The sequence below is a fragment of the Etheostoma cragini genome, chromosome 7 (genome assembly GCF_013103735.1).
Source record: "Etheostoma cragini isolate CJK2018 chromosome 7, CSU_Ecrag_1.0, whole genome shotgun sequence".
In the NCBI taxonomy this organism is placed as follows: domain Eukaryota; kingdom Metazoa; phylum Chordata; class Actinopteri; order Perciformes; family Percidae; genus Etheostoma; species Etheostoma cragini.
Window position 1 is genome coordinate 13790273 of NC_048413.1, and position 27895 is coordinate 13818167.

Sequence of the window (27895 nt, forward strand, 5' to 3'; positions counted from 1 at the left end):
AGAGGAAAGATGCGTCAATGGGATTTTGAGGTTGTATGTATGTCCAATTCATCCACCAAACGTTATTCAACTATGACAAGGTAAAATCAATTTTGCATTCTATGACCCCTTTGACAGAACGGTTTCCCCTTACACAGTAAACAGTAGGCCATTTTAAAGTAATTCCTGCCTTTGTATTTTATCACCACAACCTTAAAGGACCTTTAGGGACTAGCTGGTAAAGGTCACTCTGATATGCTCAATGGACGAGAAAGCATTAATAGAAATGAAGTAAGGAGGTGTTTTCCAATGCCGACAGACTGATCAGCGTGGATAAAGAGCATTCAGCTCTACAATAATTGACCTCTGCTATCATCATGTGGTCATTGTCGGTACTGAATTATTAAAGGAAGATGGCCTACAGACAGTGACTCTTTACTTGTATGTGAATGTACAAAACAAACAGGCCAATTACTGTTTGATTGAATGTAGGATTGCAACTAACAATTGTTTTTAATTAGCCATTAGTATGCAGATCATTTTCTAAATTGATCTTTAATCTTTCACATGGTTTCCACAGGTTCAGGTTCCAAGTTTGAGAATTTGAGGAGAAAAAGCAAGGCCTTGAAAGATTTTTACAAATAGGCATAAAAAGACATGGGTTATTAAAAGTGCTTGAAGTTATATATGTTGTGCAAGAATCAAAATTCTTGTTCTTTTAAAAATGTCTTCACTTAACATTAAATAGGCTATATATTGTTTTGCTGTGTTAGACGAGGCAGAGACCACATAGTTATCACTTTAACACAGCACAATTGATAATTGTTCACACATTTAAGCCTCTCTCTCTTTGATTGTTGTATAAAATCCTAAGTGGTCATTGCGTAAATATCTAGATCTCGTGTCTCAAACTATACTGTGTTGGGTCCTCAGATTTGAGGTAATTGGGCCTAGAAAGTCCTTAAATTTGATGTTTAAGATGATGTGGGAACTCTGCTTTTGAAATGTCAGAAAAAACGGAATAGTGAAGTTTCAGTTTCCCAGAGTCCAAAATCTCCAAAAAGACAGTCCAAAACACAGGTATGATCTGTCATCTAGAAAATCTGCAAAAATGATTTCAATAAATGTTTACATTTGAGAAACTGGAGTCATAGATTTACTGTATGTCTACATGTACATACTTTATGTAAAAAACAAACATTATGTACTTCAAACTACTTCCTCTGAGGTATTACTTTACTGTTCTCACATGAGGAAACGCTTAATTATGGCACCCAAAAAGGTTTCGTCATTCTTCCCATTAACAACGGTAACATGGCTCTAATGTGACAGGCAGCATGGGTGGATTAAAGCTCCACCCATGTTTTAGTTTAATTCTTGCATAGGAAGTGAAGGTTTACCTTTGCAGTACATCTGTTCTTCTTCCTTCTTCTCAGCTACTGTGTTTGAGTCAAGGCTCTCATTACATGTTGCACAGGTGAAACATCCACACTTATGCCATGACTGTAAATTTACTCCATTTTATTTAATGACGGATGTCCAGTGTGTTCAGCACTTGCTTGGCTAAATTACAATGAGTTAAGGAGCTAATTTAGAGTAAATAGGCATCTAACTCTTTTAATTAGGCGTCTCCGTCAAGCTGGGAAAAGAACATAATGAAAAAGATGTTTTACTTAGGCAGCATACAGTATGTATTGTAATAAATGACATTGATTGCAGTTCAGTGTGTTAAGTGATGGATAGAAGATGGCCTTTGAGTAGAAAACACAATGTATGTTTTTATGTTTTGTGTTGACTTTAGGTAAGTCAATGTTTACCATGTTCACAGTGTCTCGGATGTCGAGTTCAGGGCAGTCTCTTATTGTTAAAGGAGTAGTCTCAACGGACCCTCAAGGAGAATGTGAATAAAAGCTGGGCTAAGTCACGGGAATTTTGGGCCGTTATGCATGAAGGAATGGCCAATCATCCGGCCCACGACTGTGGAAATGTTATTGTAAAGCAGTTCATCCAAAACTGAGGGGAGGAGGTGATCTGGCTCACTTTTGAAGATTTTGTTAATGACCGCACTCCCTGCAACAGTGACATATTGAAGGTTAAGAGAAGATTTAGAGCACAAGGTTAATCACCAAAAAGAGAATGACCTTTGAGTTTTTTATATGTGACAAAAATAGAAAACAGTTTTCTTGTTTATTGGATTATCCAGATGTTCCAGGTTAAATTAAGTAATTGAATGAACAGATGATACTTGGATAATTAACCTAGTTCCTTATGAACAACACATGCATTTACTGTAATAATTATTTGGCTTAAATGCAGTTTCACTACTTTTGCATTACATAAATGAAAAAAACCAACATAAATGGTTGCAACAATAGATAGCAGAAATAGCTCCATTAGTCCTATTTAATTGACCAGTCCTATTTAATTGACCAGTGACAACCTTGAAGTTTCCATTGAAGTGGCAACGTCCACCGAATGTTGTCTCTCTTGTCGAATGTGACAAAAGTTCGGTCTTGTTCCTCCTTGTCTTGTCTGACACTCAGAAATATTCTTTTTAAATCTCTGTTGCTGTGAAGAAAGTCTTGTGGAAATAGCAAACAAATAACCTTGTGTTGGGTCTGACACTGTTTTCCGTTCTGAGACAACACCAAAAAGAGCAAAACAAGAGAAGAAAATATTAACTGATACTTATGTAAGGTGTCCACAAATGAACACTAATGATAAGATGAAATAAACATGTACCACCTTTGGTATTTATGATCATTTTCTTGTTTTTCCCCAATTTCTGTAGGTAGTGACCCGATCATAATGGACAGTCCGTTCCAATGATCTGAGAGAAAATTATTTATGGTAGAGTATACAGGATGTATGGCAGATCCACCGTGCTTCAGGTCAGTATCACAGTAGTCTTGCATTACTGTACCAGAAATATCTCCACAGCGCTGCATATCAGTGAACTCAGTACTAGAGAATGTAATTAACAGCTCTGTGTTTAAACTAATCTTAATTTAAAAACAAGTCAAATCTCAGGTCTACTCTTTTAGAGGTATGCAGCTTTTCTTGCATTTGACCCTCTGAGAGGAGGAAAAATATCATGTCATGTTTCCTGCTCCTCAACGTTTAACCCACATGTGTATATATATATATATATATATATTCCAATATTTAAACTGTGTATATATATATATATATATATATATATATATATATATATATATATATATATATATATATATATATATATATATATACACACAGTATATATATATATATATATATATATATATATAGTTTAAATATTGGAATTCCTTCCAATTCTAAGATTTTAAAAATGTAGTCTTTCAATTTAATTTGTTCTTAGTTATGTAATGCATTATCCATTGAGATAAAAGGATTTAGGATATAGTTTTAGCAGGGTTAAAAATGTAATAAAGGAAAACTGTATACGGACAGGAAGTTATTTTTGCTAGTAGGCATATTCTGTAACCCATAAGAAGGATTGAGCAAGGACTGATTAAAGGGGTGTTGTTCATCTTATAAAAAGTACAACTTCCACTGGGCCAGTAGCTTACCATTTTACTTCAATGTGAGACGAAGAGAAAAATTAATCAGTAAGAAAGATTCATGCAGTTTCTTGTGTTTTGATGTCAATCAATTAGATATATGCAGGACCTGGAGATTAAATGGGAAAAAGGAACAAGTAATGGTTAGAAGAAGGTTGCAGCTGTGCTGTGAAGATCTATGACAGTCTCTCTCTCTCTCTCTCTCTCTCTCCTTGTTTATTTAGTTTACTGCAGTGCTGCAGTGGGTCTGTGTAGAAACTGCCGGTAGCCTAAACTGGTTTAACTTGTCCGTACAAGCATAGTAAACTTATGAGTTTTTTTTTTAAAGGTCCACATTGTATAGGGGACAGTCAACAGGTTCTGTTGCCATAGAGGTCACAACTAGGACTAAGTCAAATGGTTGATATCAGTATTACAGTTTGACTATGCCTCCAGATAGATTAATGGATGCAGTTCTTAATTTTACACAAATATCAGCCACAGTAAAGGTGCAATTTTAGTATTTCAGCACAACACACAATTCAGATAAATATAGTAATATTCTGTAGTAATTAGGCAAGGCAGCATTATTTACATAGCATATTTCAAACCCTGGTAATTCAAAGTGCTTTATAAACTGTAGGCAAAGAAAATCATGAGAATGACATTTAAAACAATAAGTTCTAAAAAAACAGACAATCAATTATTAAATTAGATGACATGAAAAATGATTTAAAATGAAATAAAATACAAATGAATAGACCATAAAATTACAGCACATTTACAGTGTAGTAATAGGTTATATGTTGCCCCAAATGCAAAAAAAAGAGGAAATAAATCAATTGAACGCACAGCAGAGTTTTTGAGGAATCAATGAGTTTTTGGCATAAATAAGCCTCTAAATCTTATCTACACATGAGACCCCATTGCTAATTGTTTGAAATGATAACATGTTGAATAAGTTATCGCCTTGATGTGGCTGCTGTATCTCAGATCTGAGTCTATTAAACAACAAGATATTTAACATGGATTTTTGTCTTTCTAGCTCTGGAATTCAAGATGAGTTACGCTTTCCAACTTTGTTGCCAAATGCAATTGCTCACAGCAAGGACCCTGGCCCCAATCTGAGTACTCTTGACCACAAAGGCCAATTATACACTGTGTACTTAACCACGGCGCGGTGTTCACTTGAAAGGATGCAACTCTACTAAATAGAAGTCCACTTTTGCGTTTTGGTACTGTTGGTTTTCACAGTTGATGAGAAAGTACACATGAACCATACTAGGGAATTCTCAACATCAACTGTCTCCTTCAAAATCTGAGTATGCGTGCTGCATGAGCCAATCTCCAACGTCCCTTTGTTTCTTCCCTTGTGTACTTTTTTGCAGTTTTGACCTGTGATCCAGAGACATGCAGGTCAGGTGAAATGGAGACTTAATTGTCCATAGATATGAATGTTAGTGTCTGTCTATCTGTGTCATTTTGACTGGTGTCTTTCAACCAATTAAATGTACAGGCTCCAGTCTTCTGTGAATCTGAGAAAAAGAACATGAACGAAAAGTAGGGCTTTGGCTTTGAAAGTTTGGTTAAGCCAAACCAAAGACTGACTTTATTTTAGGTGGTCTCGGTGCCTTTACTTTGACTCCAGCAGGTGCGAGCATCTTGGGTTGTAACCAGTTTACTTAAGTGTTTCAGTCCTTGGTGATTTATATAATCACATGTTCAAATGTAGACTATACACACACACACACACACACACACACCCTAGCGTGTATGAATATGTTCAGCTCTGTCACTGAACCTTTTCAAAATATGGATACATTACATACAAAGAGACAAAGTCCGGATGTTGGTAAACTTGGTTGGATTGAACAGGGTGGTAGTAAGATACAAATTCCACAGGAAGCTGGTAACTTCCTCTAAGCTACATTATTCTGTGTATTATCTAAGTTTTTTTTAAAGTATGTTCTTCATCTGTACTGCTTTTGTGTGCTTCACTTTGTTTTACTTATCTCATTGAAACTACCCATCTGAGAAGGCCCCATGTTCCAGACAGTAAACATGTTAGAATAGCCCCCCTCCATCCCTCCAGATGCCCCTCAGGGTGACCGTGACACAAGTGTCCCATTGTCACAACAGCATCTCTCAGGGGGGAGGGCATGCCTTGGGGGACATCAGTAGATTAGCTATGACATTAACCCCCCGCCCCAACACACACACACACTCAAACTCACTCACAGACGCTTGCACGCTTCTACCCATAATCCCCCTGTTACAAGTCACTTCCCGTTTCATGAGGCACTGAGACAAAGCAACAGATCATGTGTGTGTTTTGGGCTTGTGGTTGACTTTGGAGTAAGTTTTACACTTGGCCAGGCAGGAGCTGAACAATCAGAAGAGCAGCCTTGACATTTATGTGAGTATTTGGAGGTGAGCACTTACGTGATTGCGGCCTACAGCATGAAGGGCATACTGTACTGTGTGTGTGTGGGTAAAAGAGGGAGGGAGGAGTTATGTGTACAGTGTGCATGTGTTCTGTATGTGGGGGAGGTGCTGTGCTTGTGTCCTAATATCTGTTATTTGTCATGGTTGGTTGATGGGTTGATGTATTTATTTGCATACTGCAGTATAGCGGGACACATTATTTTGCTTTATTTATATATCCCTTCATCCGAGACCAAGTCAAGTGTTAGCACAGCCGGTCAACGCATGATCAATATATGATCAGCCAGAGAGCTCTCAGACTGTACTTTACTGCAAGATCAAGACTGTAAAGACCCGTAAGGACCGTTTAGTCTCATGATTGATTGAACATACACACACACACACACCGTAAGAGAAAAAAACTTGGGTCTAATCCTGTTGTCTATCACAATCTTCATTAAATATTCAGCACAGTCCCTTATGTCAGTGTGTCAAACTGTAAGCCAGCACAGCAGAAATCTGAGAAGAGAGAAAGACAGAAAATGCAGAGAGACTGAGATAGAGAGAAAGACAGAAAGTGCCTGGGGAAAGAATAGGGACTGAAAAGCAAATACGAAATCATAAAGTGGCAGTTTCTTTTCTATTAAACTATAAACAAACACATTTTGAGTAAACACAGGAATATCTTGTCCAGTAGTCAAAATAGCAAATAAAAAACATCTTTGAAACTTTAAATGGTAACTACTGTATGCAGTTTCACATCTTAATGTCTGACACACCCTAGTCATTCCTCCAGTTTACAAACTGGATTAAATGTTTTGAGTGAACTAGCTACATGTGATGAGATTTTATGAGACGGGGTGTTTGAGAATGGTTAGACGGACCGGGGAAGCTGAATTCAAGGTCAGATCTGGGATGTGTTTCATTACTCTCTTTTTGTCAGCTGAGAAAAGATGTCAGTAGAAGGTTTACTCTGTACATGTTGATTTCTCCATCGCTTCCTCCTGTTTCCAGCCTCTCTCCTCTTTCTCATTCTGTCTCTTCCTTCTTTCATTAGAGGTGTGGGACAAATTAGAGGAGTGATGGATGGGCTGTTGCTCTTTTAGGATGCTTGTTGACGCAAGCATGCACACTGAGTACACACACAGATATAGACATCAGATGTGCAAGTTTTTGATTTTATGCGTTTATGCACATTTTCATTTTTTGTTTGCAGATCTATCATAGCAAACCGTGGCTTTTTGGTTCTTATTTCATCCAGCTTTCCCTGACCACCAATTAGACGTTGAAAGACAGATGATGGGTTTAGGCTTTTCAGATTTGCGGCCACATCTAGTTAATTACCATGTACCCACACTATACAATACAGGCGCCCCCCACCCCCAACACATAAACCACATTCATTCAACTAATGGACCAGCGTGTATTGTATTTCACCTTAGAGAGTGAGGGAGCACAGCCAACAGGTCTATTACTGAGAGAGGTATAGGGATTGTGATGAGCAGGTGAAAAAAGAGAGGGGCGGGGATACGGCTGCAGGCGTACTGCGGCAGCAGCAGAGCGGCATGACGTGATAGAGGGGTGGAATGACAGACAGAGAGACACACACACAAATGCACATGCTCGCAGCTCAGAGGCCCATCAGGCAAAAGTAGACAGCAGCACAAGCAGGAACTGAGCCATACGCACTCAGCAGCATACAGATTGGAGTCAAACTCACTTGCTGCTTTCTATCCTGATGCTCGCAGAGGGTGAGTGTAGCTTCGGTTAATGTTATGCATTTGTCAACGGGGCTGACTGTTTTGTACCTCTCCTTGTTTTTGTGTTCTCTGTGGTAATGTAACTGTGGATGCTAATTTCTGTGACCAGATGAAGACAAATGTTTGAAAAGATGACCATGTTGTGATACCACAATCAGCAGCGTAACAGAGAGATGGCTGCAAAGTGAAAAAGAGAGGTTAACAGAAATGCAGAGCTCAAGTGGGATGCAAAGAGGGGGAGAAGGGATGATAGAGGAGGGGGTATAACGTAACGAGGGATGACGTTATACAATCTGCCTGAGTCAGCTTTATAGGGGCTTTATGACTCAGTGCAGTATGCATAGCATACCTACTAAAATGTGTGTCCAAGATCAGTCGAGAGTGTTGAATGATGTGAAGAGTTGTACTAGTGACTCAGAATGGAGGTGCACATGGTTATGACTATGTAGCAGTCTGATTAGGCTCTCTCCGGTTTAGTTTATGTGGGTTTATTGTTACGCTTTAGGGAAGTAAGGACCCTAATTGCAGAGGAGGCAGGCAGGCAGGAGAAGTTTAACAAGGATTTATTCACAAAAAAAGGAATGTAAACCCCACTGGGAAAAAAAGTCCAAAGGGTCAGAAATCCCCCCCAAAGAAAGGTCCACAGAGAAAAGGGAAAACCTGTCCTCAGGGAAATGTTCAAATGCAGAAACACCAACAGGAGCGTGCCAACAAACAACACTCACCAACACACTAAAGGATCTGACAAGAGACAAAGCGAACACAGAGGTTAAATACAACAGGTAACGAGCAAACAAGGAACAGGTGGTACAACAGGTGAAACACATCAGCCCCGGGAAGACAATCACAAAGGTGGGAAAACACAAGAAATGTAGTTAAACCAGACAAAACTAGACAAAAACAGACTATCAAAATAAAACAGGAAACAGAACAGACACAAGACAGGAAGCAAAACTAGGTGACAAGGGAGGACACACGGAGAATAACAGGAAACAACAAATGCAGAATTAAAACAGAAAACAAAACCACAAACCATAACACTTATGCTTCTGTGATGATTGCAGCTGGGGTGGACGTGTCATTTGAATCATTTTCCCAGATTGTGAGTGATTCACAATCTCTTTAGAAATCTTTTGAAACTCCTAAGCTGATGACTTCTCCATGTGGTTGTACTAAGCTGCCATTGAAAACCTCATAAAACCAGTTTTCCCTTCAGGGAAGTGGTTATCCTCGGTGACTGAAACCCTTAACTTATCTCCCTGTATGAAGTCAAAGGTGCATTGTGATGAAGTTAACACCAAAATCAATGTTACTGGGCAGTTGTCAATCTGGAGATACAAGGTGTTTAGACGACTTAGATGCTATGTTGTGGTATTTCTAAGGATGACAGAATATGTGTCATTGCAGGTCACTGTTGTAGGCCAAGTACATTTCCATTTTGTAACTGACTCATGATAACATGAACAGTTGTGTGTGTGTGTGTGTGTGTGTGTGTGTGTGTGTGTGAGAGAAATGCCGTTTTCCTGCTAAAAGATGAGAACACTGATTTAATCAAAGAAAGTGACTTTGAAAATGAGTCACTTTGGTACGGGGTCCCCTGATTGGCTGACAATGTTGTTCCTGTTTGACACAGCTTCCTGTCTCTGTGAATGGTACGGGACTCCGGACCAATGGAAGGGCAGTGTTGAGGATGCAACAGTGATCCAGGAAAAAATAGCCCATTGTTCCTGGGATGTCGGAGAAGTGTGACCACCCTCCTGCCGGCTCTGGCTGCTCCTTCTAACAGCACACTAAGGACCCAGTACCCCACTGAGAGGTAAGACACTTGCGAAACAGCAGATCTGGCACATGACATTTTATAAGAAGCTGTTTATGAAGTTTTTCATGTTATTCTTATTCAGTTTTGACTTCTAAGAAAACTGTGCCTTTCCAAGAATTTTAACAGCACATTGGAATGCTTTTGCACCACTGTTTGTCACTAGCATATTGAAAGATGATTCACGACAGCACATTACTGCTGTTGTTTTGTTGTTTTGGTTGTTGTCTTTATAGAGGTTATAACATAAATTTATTGACTTTCCAGACTGGGTGACACACACGCACACACACAAAAACACACACAGGCACTGCGAATGTCCTTCAGCTCACAGACAGAGAGGCCTGTGTTACCACCTCATTTATTGATTTTGCGATGAGTCAGAGGGTTTTCATCACAAGGGTAAGGGTGCGTATGCGCGAGAGAGAGAGAGAGAGAGAGAGAGAGAGAGAGAAAGAGTCTCTCTCTCTCTTTCTCTCTCTTTTTCTCTCTCTCCAGAGAAGGTATGCATTTTCCTTTAAACAGAAGTACAGTAACTCAATTCAGGTTGAGTATGTCATGGGACACGGGCTAAAAAAAGTTAAAAGCAAGCATTTAACATCTTTTTTTTCTGGTTACAGAAAGTACACACCTGACCTGATAAGTTTTACAATCTTTTAATAAAGATTTGTTTTTGGGCATTATAGGCCTTTTATTGACAGGACAGCTGAAGACATGAAAGAGGGGAAAATGACACAAAGCAAAGGGCCACAGGTCGGAGTTGAACCAGGGCCCGTTGCGTCAAGGAGTAAGCCTCTATAAATGGGCGCCTGCTCTACCAACTGAGCAATCTGGGTGCCCAGGTGAATGTTTTTAATCACCTCATATACTGTAGGTCACCTCCTGATTATGTGGAGATAGATAAGAAATCAGACAGAATAGATTAGTGAAGGAATGAGTTCCTGCTGCTGCTGTTGCAAACAATTCCCAGCAGATGTCAGTACCATCCTTGCAGTGTAACTGAGAGAACTAGTCAAATGCTTTAAATGAGCATTCATCCATTTGCTCAGCCAATTATCATTAAATTCATTTGAGACAAAAAAACGTTTTTAGTTATTTCTACTTAAAAACTTAAATATTAGAAGTACTACCCTGAATCTATGAATGTCCCAGAAACACTAACGCATTATGTAATTAGAGGTTCGCAATTATGGTATTAAGCAAAACTGCAATTTGATTTGTCCCTTTATTGTTAACTGACAACAATTTCTATATTTGACACATGGCTGGTTTCGGCCTCAGTCATAACCAGCCTAAACCAAACCAAATGTCTGCTCTGTTCCATGTTTGTTCTTCCTGTAGACTTTTAGAAAAGTGTATTTAAACAGGAATTAGTTTACATGCACTTTCCATACTGAAACAAATTTTCAGTTTTACCTTCAAACCAACAATCTAACTTTAGTCTGAACACATGAAACATCACCTTATGCGTGAGGGTATCAGACCTAAACTTGATTCACCAGTTTTTAACCCGCTTACAAGTACTGCTTTTGTCAGCAGAAATGTCATTTTGTCTCTTTTTGTGAGTGTACTGTATATAAACACGGACAACCCCACCACCAGCTGAGCCTCGGTATGTCCTTGCGTGGGCTGCAGTAGTACTGGAATGACCCCGCTGCCTGGATCCCCAGAGAATAGCCAATTTCCATACAGATAGACACAGAGCTGGACTGCACCTGTGCTCCTGGAAATCCTAGCAGGAATTTTTAAGAGAGATTTAGGGGATAGAAATTAGCTGAAAGCAGGATGGATGATCACATCTGTCTTTGTTTACCTTCTACTGCATCAGTGCTTCTGTATGCTGCTGTGCAGGTCTTCATTAGCACTAAGTCAACTTTGATTGAGCACAAAAGCCTTGGTCCTTGGTAAAATGCCCAAATTCTCGATTTTCTGTAGCAATATGTCTGATATTATAAATAGATGAAAGGAAAGTGTCCTAAAGATAAGCAAAAATTTCCCATATTAAAAAATGAAATGTTATTTTGAGGTACTGTATGTTTTGAGTTTTCAAGCTCAAGCAGTCAAACTCTTTTTGCTGCAGGGATTCTTAAAATGACAGAGCTTTTGCTCATACTGCTGGGAAAATGTGTGTGTGTGTGTGTGTATGTGTGTGTGTGTGTGTGTGTGTGTGTGTGTGTGTGTGTGTGTGTGTGTGTGTGTGTGTGTGTGTGTGTGTGTGTGTGTGTGTGTGTGTGTGTGTGTGTGTTAGCCACACTGTGAGCAATACTGCAATTAGATGCTCTGTCAAATAATCCAACATTTCATCCTGACGGCTTAATTTGACACATCTTTGATTTACTAAAGACAGCTTTCCAAGATGTCTTCTGCCAACACAATTTTTGCGATTTAAGGAAGGGGAACTAGGGTTGAGCGTTAAATCTGTGTATTTGTGAGCGTTTGTATAATTCTAAAAATAAAATGTACTTGCATTGTTCCAATGCTGTACAAGAAGTAAATATAGCATAGATGTTTATGTATATGTGACTGGATACAGTATATGTTTGTATCTGTGTTGAATGTGGGAGCAGCTTGACCTGCTGCTGTACATCTGGACAGCAACATGATTTTTTTACCACATTCGTGAGACAGTCATAAAAGTCTAGATAACACATTTTGTTTACAGTTACAATATCAGACCGATAAGAAATGTATAGAAAAATAGACATAGTATATTCAGGTATTTTCACAGGCTGGGCAATAATTCTATATTGCATTTACACTTATTTATTCTTATTGAGTTGAAAATCTACACTTTATAATACACTTAGTAACAACTAATCTTCTAAAATTCTTAATAGGAAAAATAAAATTCTAAATAAAGTAAAAGTAATAGGTAGAAAACAAACATTTTTATACCCAAGTGAATCTACTTGGTCTCACTGCTATTTAATTCATTGCCTGTCCTAATTGGAACTCAAAATGCAAGAAGTTATGTTTACATGTTTACATGTTGAAATTACTAAATTAAATGTTTACCAAAAACTGACATGTCAAATCTGTTTCTCTCAGATGCTATGCTATGCTATGATCCTTCTCATTCCACACATGCTGTGTCCTCCCTTTTCTCTCCCTCCCTGCCTTTCTTCCTACCTCACAGCCTCCCATCCTTTTTCCCATCCAGCAGAGCAGCACAAGGTAGTTAAAGTATAAAACATTACATGAAATGTTTAACTTGACCAACAGAAGGGCACAAAGAATATTGAGTTGACTTCTTGGAAGGGTTATGCGTTTCTGATTCAGGGTAACAGAAACAGTGAATATCTGGAATCAAAGATCTCATACCTCCTCGGAAGCTGTAATTTGTGCGAGCAGTGTGTTTGGGCAATGATCTACAGTATGTCTCCGGGGGTCTTTGCAGGGTTGTATTTGAATTAATTATGTGGAGAAAATCAGTTATCGTAGAGCATAACGCTCTAAAAGCAGCTAGACGTTGCTTTGAGCATGTGACTGTGTGTGAATCTGTTTTTTTGTTTTTTGAACTCCCAGCAGGCAAGTTTGATTGCGCAGACGCTCTATGCCTTGCCGAAAATAAGCTCAACTCGTGGTTTACCATGACTCAGTTTGTCATATGTGCTTGATTCACATGCCCACATACCATGGATGATTACCTATCTCTGTCCACCTGATTGGATTAAACTTTAGATTAGATTTTAACACAGTTTAAGTAACCTCCGAATGAATCAAACTATTTGGGTGGGCTTTTGTGGTTCATAGTCTCCTCCTGTTGCTGTGGATTTAGTTTAAAAGTAGACCACTAACATCAGAGTTCAATGCTTTGACTCATCATAGGTGTTTCTCTTCATGTGTTTCTCCATTTAGGTCAGTATGAGTGGGGGAGTCAATGTTAAGTCGCCCCTCCGGGCTCCTCCATCATCCGGAATTCCCCTCCCACACAGCCTGTTGCCCCCCTCCCCCAAAGCAGACAACCTCCACAGGGCTAGTGATCTACCCAAGCCCTCACTACAGACACCTAAACACACACCCACACACACTCCCACACACACACCCAGGCACTCTCCTTTACTTTGCCCACGGACTTCCAGCATCCCTGGGCCATCCTCCAGGGCCCCTAAGAGAGACACCGGCCTGAAGAGTCACCTCTTCCAGCGGATGGGAGCTCTACCTGCTCCCCAGGTGTCACGCTCCGCCTACAGCAGCCCAATAACCCAGCGCAGGGTACCAATGCCACACTCCAAGGACACACTGGATCTTGGAAAACCTGCGCCGCCTCACGTCCGCTCACAGTTTCCACATGATGGCAATCGCAACAGAAACACCCTCACCAATAAGAACCAAACATGGGGAACTAGCAACCTGCGTCCACCGCTCCAGTTCAGAAAAGGAGATAACTCCAACACTGTATTCATGCCACAACAAGAGGAGGAGCCTCCAGAAAACCACCCAGCCCAGTCCACCATGCCGAACAACGTCAACCTCCACCCCTCTTTTGCTCAAATGAGCTACGAGCACAACATCAGAGGCCGCAGTGACTCCACCAGCCAATCAGACGAGGAGATGGGTACTCCTGAGGACAGCAGTCCGGCCTACTCTCCTTGTCCCCTGCCGCTGCCACCGATCACATTCTCCATGCCAGTTATGTCCAAGGTGGCTGTCAAAATGCTGGATCAAAGCCTAGATAAGGAATCTACAGAGAGACACATACCTAGAGTCAATATGGCTACTGTGGCTCCCTTCAGCTACAGGTAAGTCGTGCACACTCACACACAAACACAACTGATACAACAGTTTATGAAGACTTCCGTTACGAGCGCCCAATTACTGACACCCATTGGAAAACCATTCTCTTGTCATTATCATATGATTACTGTCTCTCCTCATAGCAATTTATATTCCCTCGCCACTGATATACACACTTTGCCTCCCACTCTGGATACTAAAAAACAGCCCTAGAGCACTGTTGTGGCCATTTCAGTCTAATTCCTCTGTATCCTTTCCAGCAATACTGTATCTCTTTATGGTCGAGCCCCAGGGTATATCACTGACTTTCTGAAGCAGCACACTGCTCTGAGGTCGTTAAGGTCAGCTGACCAGCTACTCCTTATTGTCCCTAGAACGCGGCTCAAAAATAGGAGAAATCAAGCGTTCTCAGTAGGTGTCCTGAGGTTTTGGAATGACTTGCCTCTGCATGTCAGATCGGCCCCTAGCCTTCAGATTTTTAAAACCCGACTTAAAACTCACTTTTATTCATTGACCTTTAAACCAGCTCGAGAGTTGGATTCTGCAATTAATTTTTCTAGTTTGTTATTTGTTTTAAATGTTTGTTTTGTTATTCGCTTACTTATAATCATGTTAATGACCAGCATTTTGGTCAACCTGGTTGTTTTAAATGTGCTTTACAAATAAAGTTGGATTGGACTGGATTGGATGTATGTGCAAGGATACACACACTCTTGGTGCTTTCTGGAGCAGAGCTGATTGTTAAAGTGTCCACTTGATAGCCTCCGGCCTGACTCCATTTATTGTTCTTTCTTACTCACATACACATAGTCTCTCTCAATGTGAGATGAAAACAAGAAAAGAGTGAATCTAAGTTGGTAGGTAAACATATGTGGCGTTACTGTGTCTAATGTGTGTTGTTGAGCGGTGTGTGTGGTTTTAGTTAAATGAATACATCCACAAAGAATGAATCAGTCAAAGCTGAAAAGTATATTCATTGAATCTACAATACTCCGTAAGATACAGAAGTAGGACAATGTTTCCCAAACTGAGGGTCCGGACCCAAAATGGGTCGCAGACCCGTTTTATTGGGTCGCCAATGGGCAGAGATCAGACTAAAATCTCAGCATGACCTCAGAATGGCACTTTCAAAAACCAAACCTAGAACAGATCAGCTGGTTGATATCTTCAACCAGCCACACACATCTCATTAAATTTAAGTCAACATCATTTGAAAAAATGTTGGTGTGGGTACTGAGGGATGATGGGAGGGGACAGAGACACAGGAAGGAGAGCAGAGACCTTTTTTGTTTACTTTTATGATGGAATAAATATACTTCATATACATTTAGATTTGTTTGTTCCGTCTTTTGTCCACAGTTTCAAAATTGTAGATGTTACAATGGTTCATGGTGTATATTTGTAAATTTGAGTACCCGGGAGACACCAAATTTCTCTTTTGGGTCTTGATCTGAAAAAGTTTGGGAACCACTGAACTAGAAAAATGCTTGAGCTTTTTTCTTACTTTTATAAGGATGAATGAATCACAGTGCTATGCGTATATGTGAATATTTCTATTTGGATGATTTGTATTTAAGGAAATCAATGTGACACACTAGGGGAAGATCATCAATGTTTTTCTGCTGTCATACACAGGAGCTTGTGTGTTTGATCGTAGTGAGCGACATTTACTTAAAGTGATTTACACGCAGTAACGTGTGACGGTTGTGTTAATGATGTGTTTACAGGCTGCATGTGCAGGAGAGGGATTTTTCAGTGGACGAACTGAGTGACTGCTCATCTGGATCCATAGACGTCTGCTGTGATGACCTAACACTAGGTTCGACACACACACACACACACACACAAACCCACACACACACAAATCAGATGTAATCAAACATGGATTATATTCATGCATTCTTTTTTTTAAAGATACACACATCACTTTTACTTTCTGTCTGTCTCCTTTGCTGAAAAAAACTTGCAGTCTAGTTCTGTCTGCCCAGTTAGCATCAGGGCGCCGAGGGCCCTTTTTGGCAGGTATGGATGCCTACTTTCTGGCAGCCAGACACATTTACTGAAACAGTCATAAATGGCGTCAGACAGAACAAGCCAGCGGCAGACCTTTGGGTCTCATTGTGGAATCTGAAAAGTCTTAGTGAAGACTAACGGACAACCATTTTCTGTCTAAATCTATGTCTGTCAGGCTCCAACTCTTCAGGCCTCAGGAGCAATGTCTGAAAAGAGGTGGTGTCATTTTGTGTGTCTCAGCCTGGGGTTCTGCTAACTACAGTGGTTCCTAGAGAAGGAGATGGAAAAGAAAGATGGGCTCAAGATGTTTGGATGAAGGAAGATGACAGTGGGTCAGTAATGACATGAAATGGGGCACTTCTCAATTTGCTGCCAGGGAGTATAGTTAAATGCACATTCATTTCAGCTACATCCAAGACCTGTCGAGGAGTTTGAAACCCTTCCTCCCATTACACTTACTTTCTTTCCCTCTCTCATTCCGTTCCTCCTTTCCAGCTTCATTGACCCAAAAAAACCACAGCCCCAGCATGACACCCTCTCCGTCCTTTAGAGTAAAGGTTTGCTCTACCCACAGCTATAGTCATGCTTGGTTGTGGTCAGTGTGAGTCGAGGGATGTGGACGTGCTTCAGAGATATGACTTTATCAGTTGCTCAGTGAATCATTCTTTTTAATGTGGTGACAGTTGGATAGGAGGGGATCAACTGCCTGGCTTTGAAATGTGCTGTCCAGAGTGTGTATGAAACTGAAATAGCCAAAATAGTTTATACATGAGTTTATTCATCTAACAGAATATGGACAGTATAGTCAGAAAGTATCCGGATGTTTTTTTGTTTTTTTCGTCAGCAATGGAATTTAAAATGAAACAATGACAATGGGTTAACAGTGGTGATTTCCAGTTGTACAGGGTACTCCCATCCATATTGTGTGAACACTGTAGGAATCATTACTCTTTGTATACTGTACATGGTCCCCGATGTTAGAAAGAGAGATAACAGATAAAAAATGTGTATTTAGGAAAAGGAGATGGAATCTACTGCTTTGAAATTGTGACACTTTCTCTCCACAACATTCATGGCGGGTGGTGGACCTTGTGTATAAAATTTGCCCTGGCTACAACCCTGGTCAGTGCAATGAAAATGTTTCCCTCTTCTTAAACTTCATAACTAACACAATTCTACTGTAAATAGAAAAACTATTATAGTCAGACATCGTATTCTATTACTTCACAAACCGTCAAACCTTACCTTTTAAGTTCTTTATTCCTTTGATCATGCCTGTCTGTAAGTGTAGTCCCCAGAATAGAGCTGTTTGCAAATAAAAAAAATGGTGGACCAGCCCCTGTCTTTAAAGGCCTCCGGCTATCTTGGGACTATGGTTGTGGCCGTGTAATTGGTCCCTAGAAGGCGTTAGAAACAGTCTTAGACCCTAAATCCCTAAAAGCCTCCTCTGAAGCTGCATTTGCATGGAGGGTGGGCTGACACCGTAATGACAGTCATTTAGGGAGCAGAGGAAAGAACAGGAACAGGGAGGAAGGAAAAGTTTGGAAGCAAGGAAAAAAGAAAGAGTGAAAGGAGTGAGAGATGAAAAGAGGAGATCTGATGAGGTCACTGGCTTGATGGATTTCCTTTTGTGTAAGAAGGAAAGACTACAAACAGCAAATGTGTGCACACAAAAGGATAGATTGAATGATGGTTTAATATCTAAAAGCTGAGGGCTCTGGAGAACACACAACACAATGGCGGGATTTGGTTATGGTTGTCTTTAGTGACTACAGTAAAAGAGTAGTTTTCCACAAAATGAGTGTATTTTTTATATTCTAACATTCACTGAGATTGAATCAGATGTTTGTAACATAATCAGCTCTTCCATCTTCCATTTGAGCCCCTAATGAAGACCTGAACATTTAATGTGACTGAAGCACCATGTGGTCTTTCAATTAGACCCCAGACCTCCTGACCTTGTGGCTCTCTGGAGAGGTGTATTTAAGCATGGGTTCATGTCTGCAGCATGTGTGTGTATGTGTGCTGATGTGACAGTACACAGATGGTGTTTGAAAAATAAATGTGATGTGAACTAGGTATCATTTTTCATCTCCCAGTGAGGGTATAGCCTGAATCCCTACGGACGCTCTTAAAGTACGTCAGCTGTGTCACTCTCTATCCCTCTTTGTCCCTCTCTGTCTCTCCATCTCTCTCTTTTTCTCTCTCTCTCTCTCTCTCTCTCTTTCTCTCTCTCTCTCCCTCTCTCACACACATACACATACACACACACACTTACTGTACATACACCTACAAACATAGAGGCAGGAGGTCATGGTTACATTTGAATATCAATGTGAAACACTGCACCTCATCCCACACCCACTGTTCATATGACAATAACTTTTACAAGTAGAAAACAATAATAATTGTACTTTCCAGGTGTGGCAATGACACATTATTTTTGAAATGGAAATGAAAATGGTCATGTGTTCCTTTGAAACAGTCACACAATCTGAAACAGAGATTTCATGGTGTGTTTCTCAAGGCGAGCCAAAAATTACATTCACTGGCCATGAGCCAACTTGCACTGTTATCCTGAAATGGAGAATAGCCTCCTTATATAATATACACTTGCCAGTTTATTAGGTACACTTGGCTAGAACTGGACTGCAGTCTAATACAACAGTCCTGCAGTAAATCCTCCTTTTCATGAAGGTTATAATGTTCAGTTTCTGTTTAAGACAGGTGTTGATTCAACTTTATGGTCATTTTGGAGGCTGCAGTGGTGCTGTTGAATTGCAAGTTTATCATAATGCATTTGATTTGTAGTTTGGATTGTAGGACTTTCAATGATATAAGCATGAGACAAAGTGGAACACATGACAAATTTAAAAGGAATTGACGATTCAGCCTTTTTAACGGTTAATGGATTTGTTTTTTATGGTTATTGGAATTGGAATAGACTTAAAAGATAAGTCTACAGCTTATACAGTGTAAATTAGCACAAGTAGAGATACTGTACATGTTCATCGTGCACGCCAACGTTTTCATGCAGACCACGCTTTTCAAAGCCCTCACATGGAGAAGTACATTTTGAAAACCCCTTGTGCCATTTACTTTCAGATTAGTAGAAGTCCGAAAATCTTTTGTAATGAAGGCCTGAAATCAGCTTAAAGTTTATAAATGTCATGGTTGCCATGCCTTTAATGTCCCCGGACAGTGTAGTGGACAGCATTTTGATAACCCCGGCTGCATCTACTGTTAGACAAAGCATAATCCTCTTTGGCCAATCTAATCAGAGAGACATATGCCAAGTTGGTGTTGGACAGTGATGAGTGGTTTAGTAGCTTTGGGAAGATGATCAGACATAAGCATGGACTAGATTATGTCGTCGCTGATCACCAGGAGTGAGGCAGTAATCACTATTTAGGTTTTAATATCATGCTTTTCTCTATATTTGACTCTAAGTTTGAACCTTCAGGAGTTCTGTAGTCCAGTGCGGGGGACAGCTAAAGTGAGGGCCCAGTTTTCTTAATGTTTGGGTTAGGTGGTGAGTTTAATGGAGAAGACATCTTGAGTGTGGGAAAGTGAGTATGTATAACGTATGTACATACAGTATTATATACGGTACATGAATGCATATAATCCATACATGAGCAGAAATGCACTCATGGATACACGTGTGTATAAGAAAAGAGAGTAAAACGTCACACAGATGAACATAGAAGCTCCTCATTCTCCCATTCATCTCACACACCAAGCCATCCACCCGTTTGTGTGGCAATGCACCAAGACAGAGAGCGGTCACCTCCTACTCCTCCTCCTCTCCCCCCCAGGGACATTTCCTTCCTTCCAATTTCTGCATTAGATGAGGGAGGGAGAAATGAGGGAGATGGGTGATTTGAGAAATGGGTGAATGAGTGCACACACTCAAGATCCTTTTTGACCTCTGTAGTGACTCCTAACCCAGGGAGTTGAGTTATGGAGTCAGTCATGTGTGTAACCCCTCTGCATCTCTGTGGGACCACACACACACACAAACACACACACACACACACACACACACACACATCTATCTGTCAAATTATTAGCCCATGGAATACAAAGCACACACTCAAATGTGACCACATGCTTCTTCTAGGCTTAACATTCCTGATGTTAATTGAAGCATTCACTCACGTTTTCCTCATAGCATTACATTTATATTAGGTTTTTAGTCACATACTACTGTATATCCGACTTTAGCAACAGCAGTTTTCTTCTGCTGACCGAAGCACAATTTCACAGTGTGAACAACACACTCACACAATCTGATGATATCCATGGCTACTGTATGCACACCACGCTGTAACTAGGCAACTGGCCTCTGCAGCACAGCATTGTGGGATGCCCCTGGGAAGTGCACTTAGAATGTCAACATTGAGGCACCGTCTACAATAGAACGATACATTTTAAAACACACAAATTCATTCTTCTTCTTCTCTAGCATTCCCCGGATGGCAGTCAAAGTTTTTCCAGGTCTCAGCTGTGTGTGATTCATAATGAGTATGAGACATTTCTTCTGTGGGAGAATGGTGTTTTTGTTGGATTAAGATGTGTGCCGCTGAAATCAGGAGATGGTATGAGTGATACAATCACTCTATTACCATTGACAGCCTTTAAGTGGCTGAATTGTCCAAATGCCTAAGCCAGTGACTCATGCTGTGCATCATCAGCACTGAGTAAGACCACCAAATAGGTGTCATTGTGGAATAACTCCCTCTCTTGTTCATACACACTTCTTTGACTCAGACTAGGAAGCCACACATTGTTTGCATCAGATTGTCGGCCAGTATTTTGGGTGTAAACAGGACATTCAAAACCATGGTATTGTGTTGGTGCAGCACCAGAGTGAGTGTCACTGTGAGCCTTTCCCCTGTGTGTCATGGTCTGGTATTCATCCGTGCGTCCTGTGGACCCTATGCGTTAGCATGTTAGACATAAGCAAACGTAGCAGGAGTGGCGGGATGGTGAGGCAGGATATCCCCCCTCTGTCTTACGGGCTTCCTCTGCTCCTCTGGCACACATACAGAGATCCTTCCTTACCTTGTCCTCTTTCTCCTCCTCTCACTTCTGCATTATACTTTCACATTCTTACAGTTTTTCTCCTTTTCCTCACAAGAAGCATCAAGTAGACTTCTTTCAAGGTGTCTGCTCCATCCTGTTCTGACGCACTCCCCTTCTATTCTCAGTCACACTCACTCTTGTTATTTTCTTCTCACTTCCTGGCCCGTTCACGCTTGTCTCATCTTTAAAACAACTTTTTCCCTTGTACTTGGGCCCAAAAGGGCAAAACAAGACAAACCGAGAGGGAGTGGGTGAAAAAAGAGAGTGGGTGAAAGTGAAAATGCATGCCATCTGCTTAGTCGAATGGGAAAAATTCCTCTTTAAATTTAAGTTGCTCTGGTACAATTAGTTACATCCAAAGCACCAGTGTTTTCCTCTTCTCTCGCAGTACTTTTCCTTTCAAAGCTGGAGACCTTCTGTAACTTTGTAAACATGCATATAATGCGGCACACAGTGTCTGTGTGTCTCACTGGCTACTTCACATTACTTCTCTGTAGAAATATAGTGGTGAATCTGTTCTTAACTGTTTAGAGATGCTAAGGCAAATTTACTCATACAAAGTACAGAGAAACACTGTTTCTGTCTGTTTGTCTGTCTGTGTGAAAAAGTGTCTTTATGCGTGTATGGAACCATGTTTGCCCGTCATCGTAGCAGATTTCCCATGTCTCTCGCCACTGTGGCAGCCCACAAGCACGTTCACACACACACACACACACACACACACACACACACACAAATACGTCTGTTACTTATAGAATGTGTAAGTTTGCTATGAGATGAATGTGTAGGCTGATATCGAGCACTGGCACTCATCACACTTTGCCAGCTTCTCTGATGTCAGACCAGATTGCTCAGGTCAGTCAGACACCCTCCACAGACAGCATGCTCTGTGTGTGTGTGTGTAGCGAGACAGAGAGTAAGAGAGAGAGAGAGAGAAAGAGAATATATGTGTACATCAGCCATATATTAAAGTGATTAGTCTGTGGAGCCAGAGAGACGAGCACAGGAACAAACAAGTAGCTGTTTGCTGCCAACACACACTTTACCTGTGTGTGTACATGCTTTCAGGAGCACTGACGCGTGTCTTTCTGTGCACCACACAGACCTGCCTTGTATGCTGCCACTCTTGTTTGAGTCACCTTAATCCCTCATCAGGGAGGTATAAGAGCTAATGTACAGCACCTATTAGCCTTAAATTACATCCCTTACCCCCCTACTGGCCTGCTACCAACCCCCAGAATCCCCATAACTGTCACCACACAGCTCTGGCCTCGATGTGGCATAACCACCTCAACATTGGCCCTTTATTAAAGCTAGCTGCTTCTAATTAATGGCTTTGGCCTTTACACAATAAAACAGCCAATGTAAGTCTGCTACTGAGCTCCTGTATAACACACACTCATTCAAGGCCAGATGGATGTTAGGTTGTCGTTGTGAACGTCCATTAATGTCCGTCAGTGTCATTTTTGGGCTCAATGTGCGCCAGTTTGGTTACTGTTACTGAAAAATGGGCTGTCTTTAAAGTACCTATCTAATATTGAGTGTGGAATGTGAGCAAACAGAACATCTTTTGTTTTTGTTCTGGTTCAGTGTCAACCGATTTATGCAAATGTAAAAAAAAAAAAAGGGCAATAGCTCAACAGCCTGCTTGTTGAAATCCTAACAGTTTGAGATCTGATAACATCACAGCTGCAGGCAGTGCTGCTTGCATACTGTACATGAGAAAGTGCACTAATGGTATTACATAGAGCACAAACACTCAACCAACTACAAGACCTGTATGCAGACAGGATGCATTAAAGTAATGATAGGCTTTAAGTTACTTTTTTTGCACTGTCATCATGATTACCTGTAATGGAAATAAAGACAGATCAGAAATAATGACATCATAATAATTCTCTGTTACTGTAATGTCCTTCTCTTACCGAAATCTCCACCAAGCTCTGTTTGTTACGAGGAATTACAGGATTAGATTTTGGAAGTATTTCAAGCAAAGGATCAGAAAAGAGTGTACAAATGGAATGATAAAGGGGATACAAAAGAGTTAGTTGTGTGTCCTGTGTTGACTGAGATGGGATATCCAGAGCGATGAGATGACGTAGTGACCGGGCCAGAGCTATCCGAGTCCCTGGATGGGAGCTTTGGCTTCTCTGCGCCTGTCTCATCAATGTGACACATTCGTAGAGACAGACCCACGCACACACACATACTCAGACACATGCAGGGGAGGAAAGACAAAAATATAGTGACACCAACACTCATTCACACACCCACCCATGTAGACGTGTTCTTGTTTTAACCAACTGAGGTATAGTGATGGCTGTGCCGAATCTTTATCCTGCAAAAGTTAATGGCCTGTGCTTCTATATTAACTGGAAGGGGGGGATGGGTGACATACTGTAGGTCTGGAGGAAGGAAGGAAAGGAAGGGAGGAAATGAGAAAAAAGCAATGGAGATGAGGGGAGAGGTAATATGATGCAGGTGGGGAGGGGTGTGATGATCATTTGAGGTCTGTTGGCTACTAATTGAAGCATAATTAGTGACTGACCTATCTGGTTTCGTTTTATGGACTGGTACATGTGTGTCCTGTTCTCCTCTTCTAAGATGATCCTGCAGTCATGGCTATTTTACAGATAATTTGTTTCAGCTTAATCATGGGTGGGCCTCTCGTGAGTAGAGCACATAATGAAATCTGAATATGAATGGAGGAATACAGCAGCTAATGTGATTATGGATGATTGAATGTGCATCTGTGTGTTGGGGGTCTTTAATCTGGTGCAATATTTGGCATCGAGGATTATTTGAGTCACACACAGCTGAGCTAATATAAACCTTTCTTTTTTTTCTTTTGTTCTTTCTTCCTTCCTCTTCTTTTCTGTATTCATTTATTTTCTTTCTTCCTTCCCGTTTTCCTTTCTTCCCTACTTCCCTACTTCCTTTCTTTCTTTCTTTCTTTCTTTCTTTCTTTCTTTTTTTCATTCTTTCTTCCTTCAGTGGTGATAAGTATAACACAGCATCTGCGGTGCGCGTTTGCGAGAGAGAGAGAGATAGAGGATTGGCGGGTGAATCAGCCAGTGGGAGGAGAGAGAGAGAGAGAGAGAGAGAGCGACAACCAGAAAGAAGGAGGGAAGAATCGAGGAGAACGAGAGGGAGGGTGAATGAGCCAGCGGGGGTAGAGTGAGCAAACCCACGAGTGAAGGAGTGGTGGAGGGAGGAGAGAAAGAGGAGGGGGGATGTTGTTACTGCTGCTGCCGCTGCGACTGTTTCTCTTGTCAGTCGGCTGCTGCTTGCCTGGCAAGCAGGACGGAGTACAGAGCGAGAGAGAAGCAGAGAGGGATAGAGAAAGAGGCTGGTCAGTGCTGTGTTTCATTCTTGCAGCGCTATTGTCTCACAGGGAAGTGGATTGAGGCACTGAATACAGGTCTACAGATCCATGGATTACCAGTTGTGAGTAAGGGTGACTGCTACTGCCACTCTACTAACCCACAGTCATTTTCAACAGAGGGGTAAACCCACAGTCTCACACGGCGGGGAGTCTCGACCTACTGGAGACAGATAGGAGGGCAAATCAGACAGTCTTGGAGTTTTTACATCTTCCTTTCTGCCCTTTTCTCCCTCCTCCTTTTCTGTCAGCCTGCATGTGTGTATCACAGAGCGTGTCACTGATGCTGTTGCTTGGTCCTCTGCAGGAGGGATGCTGGAGGCTAATGTGGCTAACATTAGCATGACGGCCAAGCCCAGAGAGCTGGACCTGAGGTCTGCTGCTGTCTCCTACCAGGAAACTTCAGCCCAGGCCATGGCCTCTAGGAAGCCACCCGCCAAGCCGTCTGCTCTGCCCCAGGGACCTTCACGTCCCTCTGGGTCAGAGCTCAAGGTCTACCGGCCCTCCTCTGGATCTATCCCAATTCCAAATTCTTCTGGTCTCCGCAAGCAGCGATCACTTAACAACTTGTGTGTGCTCACTGATGCTGAGAAGAAGCTGCACCTGTACCAATCTGATACGAGTCGGACTGGCACAGGCATCAACAAGCCAGGCCTGACTAAGACAGGTCAGGCTGGGGGCGGGAGACCACCACTTTCTCGGACCCTTTCAAAGTCAGAACAGTCTCTTTTCCAGGGGAAGCCCAAACCTTTCTGCTCCCCTCCTGTGACTTCTAACGGGAGCAAGCCAAGTCGAATCCCTGGTCCTGGTAAACCACGGGGACCTTATGCTGAGGTCAAGCCCATCAGCAAGGCCTCTGAGGCAGGCCAGAGTGTAGACAGAGACCCTGCAGACCACCCAACCAAGGCTAACTCCAATGGAGGTGTGAATACTGGGACTAATGGCAAGAAACTAGGAGAGAAGGGGAGATCTGCAGCTCTGTCAGCAGAGGAGAAGAGAGAAAGGAAGGGAATAGAGGGAGAAGATGATAAGAGCTTTCTGAAGGTGGACCCAGAGTTAGTGGTGACAGTTCTGGGTGACCTGGAGCAGCTGCTCTTCAGCCAAATGCTTGGTGAGTCTGCTTTTTTATCCCAATTTTCCATGACACCCCTTAGGACAGGGCACAATCATGTAATCAAGTTAACAACAGTTACTTATTGATTCAGTGGACATCGAATAACATAAATAGCCTCTCCTCTCCTCTCCTCTTTACACCCAAACTGTTCCCTCCAGCTCTGACTATAGCTCCAGCATCAACAGTGAATTTTAAATGAGTTCAGTCACTATTGCAGCAGAGCATAATGTCAGTGTGTTTTTCTAAGTGCTTTTCACTTTACGATGGTGAGAGCCCTCACTCTGAACACGTAGGTGGTGAAAATCCCCATGTTTACATCCCTGTAGCAGGCTACAGGCTTTGTTTTTATTTGTAAATTTGATTTATGTTGTATGTATCTGTGTGAATGTATGTATGGATGCATACTAGCTCTGTGTGCTCCCATGAAGCAGCTGAAGTAAGCAGTTCTAGAGGGCTGACATTGTTTTGTTGTTGATTCATTAGCTAGCACTCAAGTGTTTTGTCCTCCTCTCATCTGACCCACTGCCACAGTGAGCTAGATTTAAATTAACCTATCAAATGCCTAGTCCTTCTCTCATTATATTTGTGTCTCACATGTTCTGTCTCTACAACCATGTCGGCATGGGAGCGTATTTTCAAAATGTAAAGCAGTCCACGCATGTATGCATGTTAGAATGTTGAGAACACCAGCCTCAGCATTTCCTGGCTCATGCCAAGATCAGCCATTTGTTAATAAATGCCGTGTGAGTGGGACTAGTGGGGTGTGGGTTTTCAGTCGGTAAATAAAACGGCTGCATATTGAGTCAGGCCCCGGTCACAGTGGGCCACATATTTAGCCTCGCACCACTCTCTCATCCTCCTTCAACCCCTCCCTCCCACCTCCCCTCCAGTTCCATTGATCTCCGGGCCACTGACAGATGGTCACTATCTCTGCCCCCCCCCCACACACACACACACACACATACACACTTCTCCCTCCTGTTACCGGGGGCAACGTGTGGAAGGAAGGAGGAGAATCTGAGGGGCGGGGTGGAGGCATGGGCAGGTAGTTACCGTGCTGCCATTCACTCAAACATAGACACAGCCCTATGAATACTCACTGTCACACACATGGGGGGCGAATGTAATGCGACACAGTATATTCAAAGTTTAACTCATGGGGGTGTATTGCAAGAACGATGACTGAGTTTGTGACTAATCTTTAAACTAGTGTCTAAATCTGCAACTAACATCCATTATTCATTCACACAGGCACATTGTCTTTGTTTTTCTCTTTCTATCTATTGCTCATTCTCTTTTCCTCCCTCCCTCTCGGCAGGAGCCGATAGAATCAGAATAGTGTAGTGGGTTGTTATATCTGGCTTGATGCTTGGAAATCATTTTCCATCATCAAACCGCTTTGTCTTCTCCGATCTCTCCTTAATTCCTCTTTCTCTCTTCACCAGCTTGACTCCTGCATAAGTGTGTGTTGATGTACTACACATAGTGTGTGCGTGGTGTGTATCTCTGTGTGACCTTGTTCCAGTCCTTGTTGTAATGTTGCTGGCCACACCTACTTCACATAGCCAGGTAGGGAGGAGGGAACTGAAAATGGAAAAAAACAGACAAGACAGAAAGAAAACACAGGATACGAATGAGATATATGGGGGAAAAGAAATAGGGGATATCTTCACTCACAGAGGAAGATAAATGAGAGATGGAGATGGACTAAGAGAAGGAGAGAGACACTGAAGTAAAATAATGGTAATAGCCAATGACCTACATTTCTACCTGGCATCCCAAGTGTTGGTTTGTGTCATAACAGTCTACCACAACCTGCCAGAGGTTTATCATTGAAACCATAGCAGGTGTGTAGGATAGTGTGTGTGTGTGTGTGTGTGTGTGTGTGTGTGTGTGTGTGTGTGTGTGTGTGTGTGTGTGTGTGTGTGTGTGTGTGTGTGTGTGTGTGTGTGTGTGTGTGTGTGTGTGTGTGTGTTAGTTAGAGGAAGGTTAATTGTAACTTGCCCTGTAGCTAGCGGCTGTGGGCTCATCTTTTATCGT

At 41.6% G+C, this 27895-nt stretch overlaps 1 protein-coding gene across 7 annotated transcripts in view; it reads left to right on the plus strand.

Moving 5' to 3' along the window:
- The first annotated feature begins 5879 nt into the window (after positions 1 to 5879).
- Positions 5880 to 27895, plus strand: part of LOC117947620 (neuron navigator 1-like) — an 85799-nt gene continuing 63783 nt past the window's right edge. For 2 of the 7 annotated variants that reach the window (XM_034876711.1, XM_034876714.1), the window contains exons 1-5: positions 5880 to 5937; positions 9339 to 9521; positions 13380 to 14263; positions 15986 to 16077; positions 25049 to 25852. In XM_034876711.1, coding sequence (XP_034732602.1) covers positions 13386 to 14263; positions 15986 to 16077; positions 25049 to 25852 — 1774 coding nt within the window. In that variant the 5' untranslated portion in view covers positions 5880 to 5937; positions 9339 to 9521; positions 13380 to 13385. Of the gene's footprint in view, positions 5938 to 7598; positions 7697 to 9338; positions 9522 to 13379; positions 14264 to 15985; positions 16078 to 25048; positions 25853 to 27895 lie in introns of those variants that run through there. The other 5 variants (XM_034876716.1, XM_034876718.1, XM_034876713.1 and 2 more) reach the window with 4 other exon arrangements.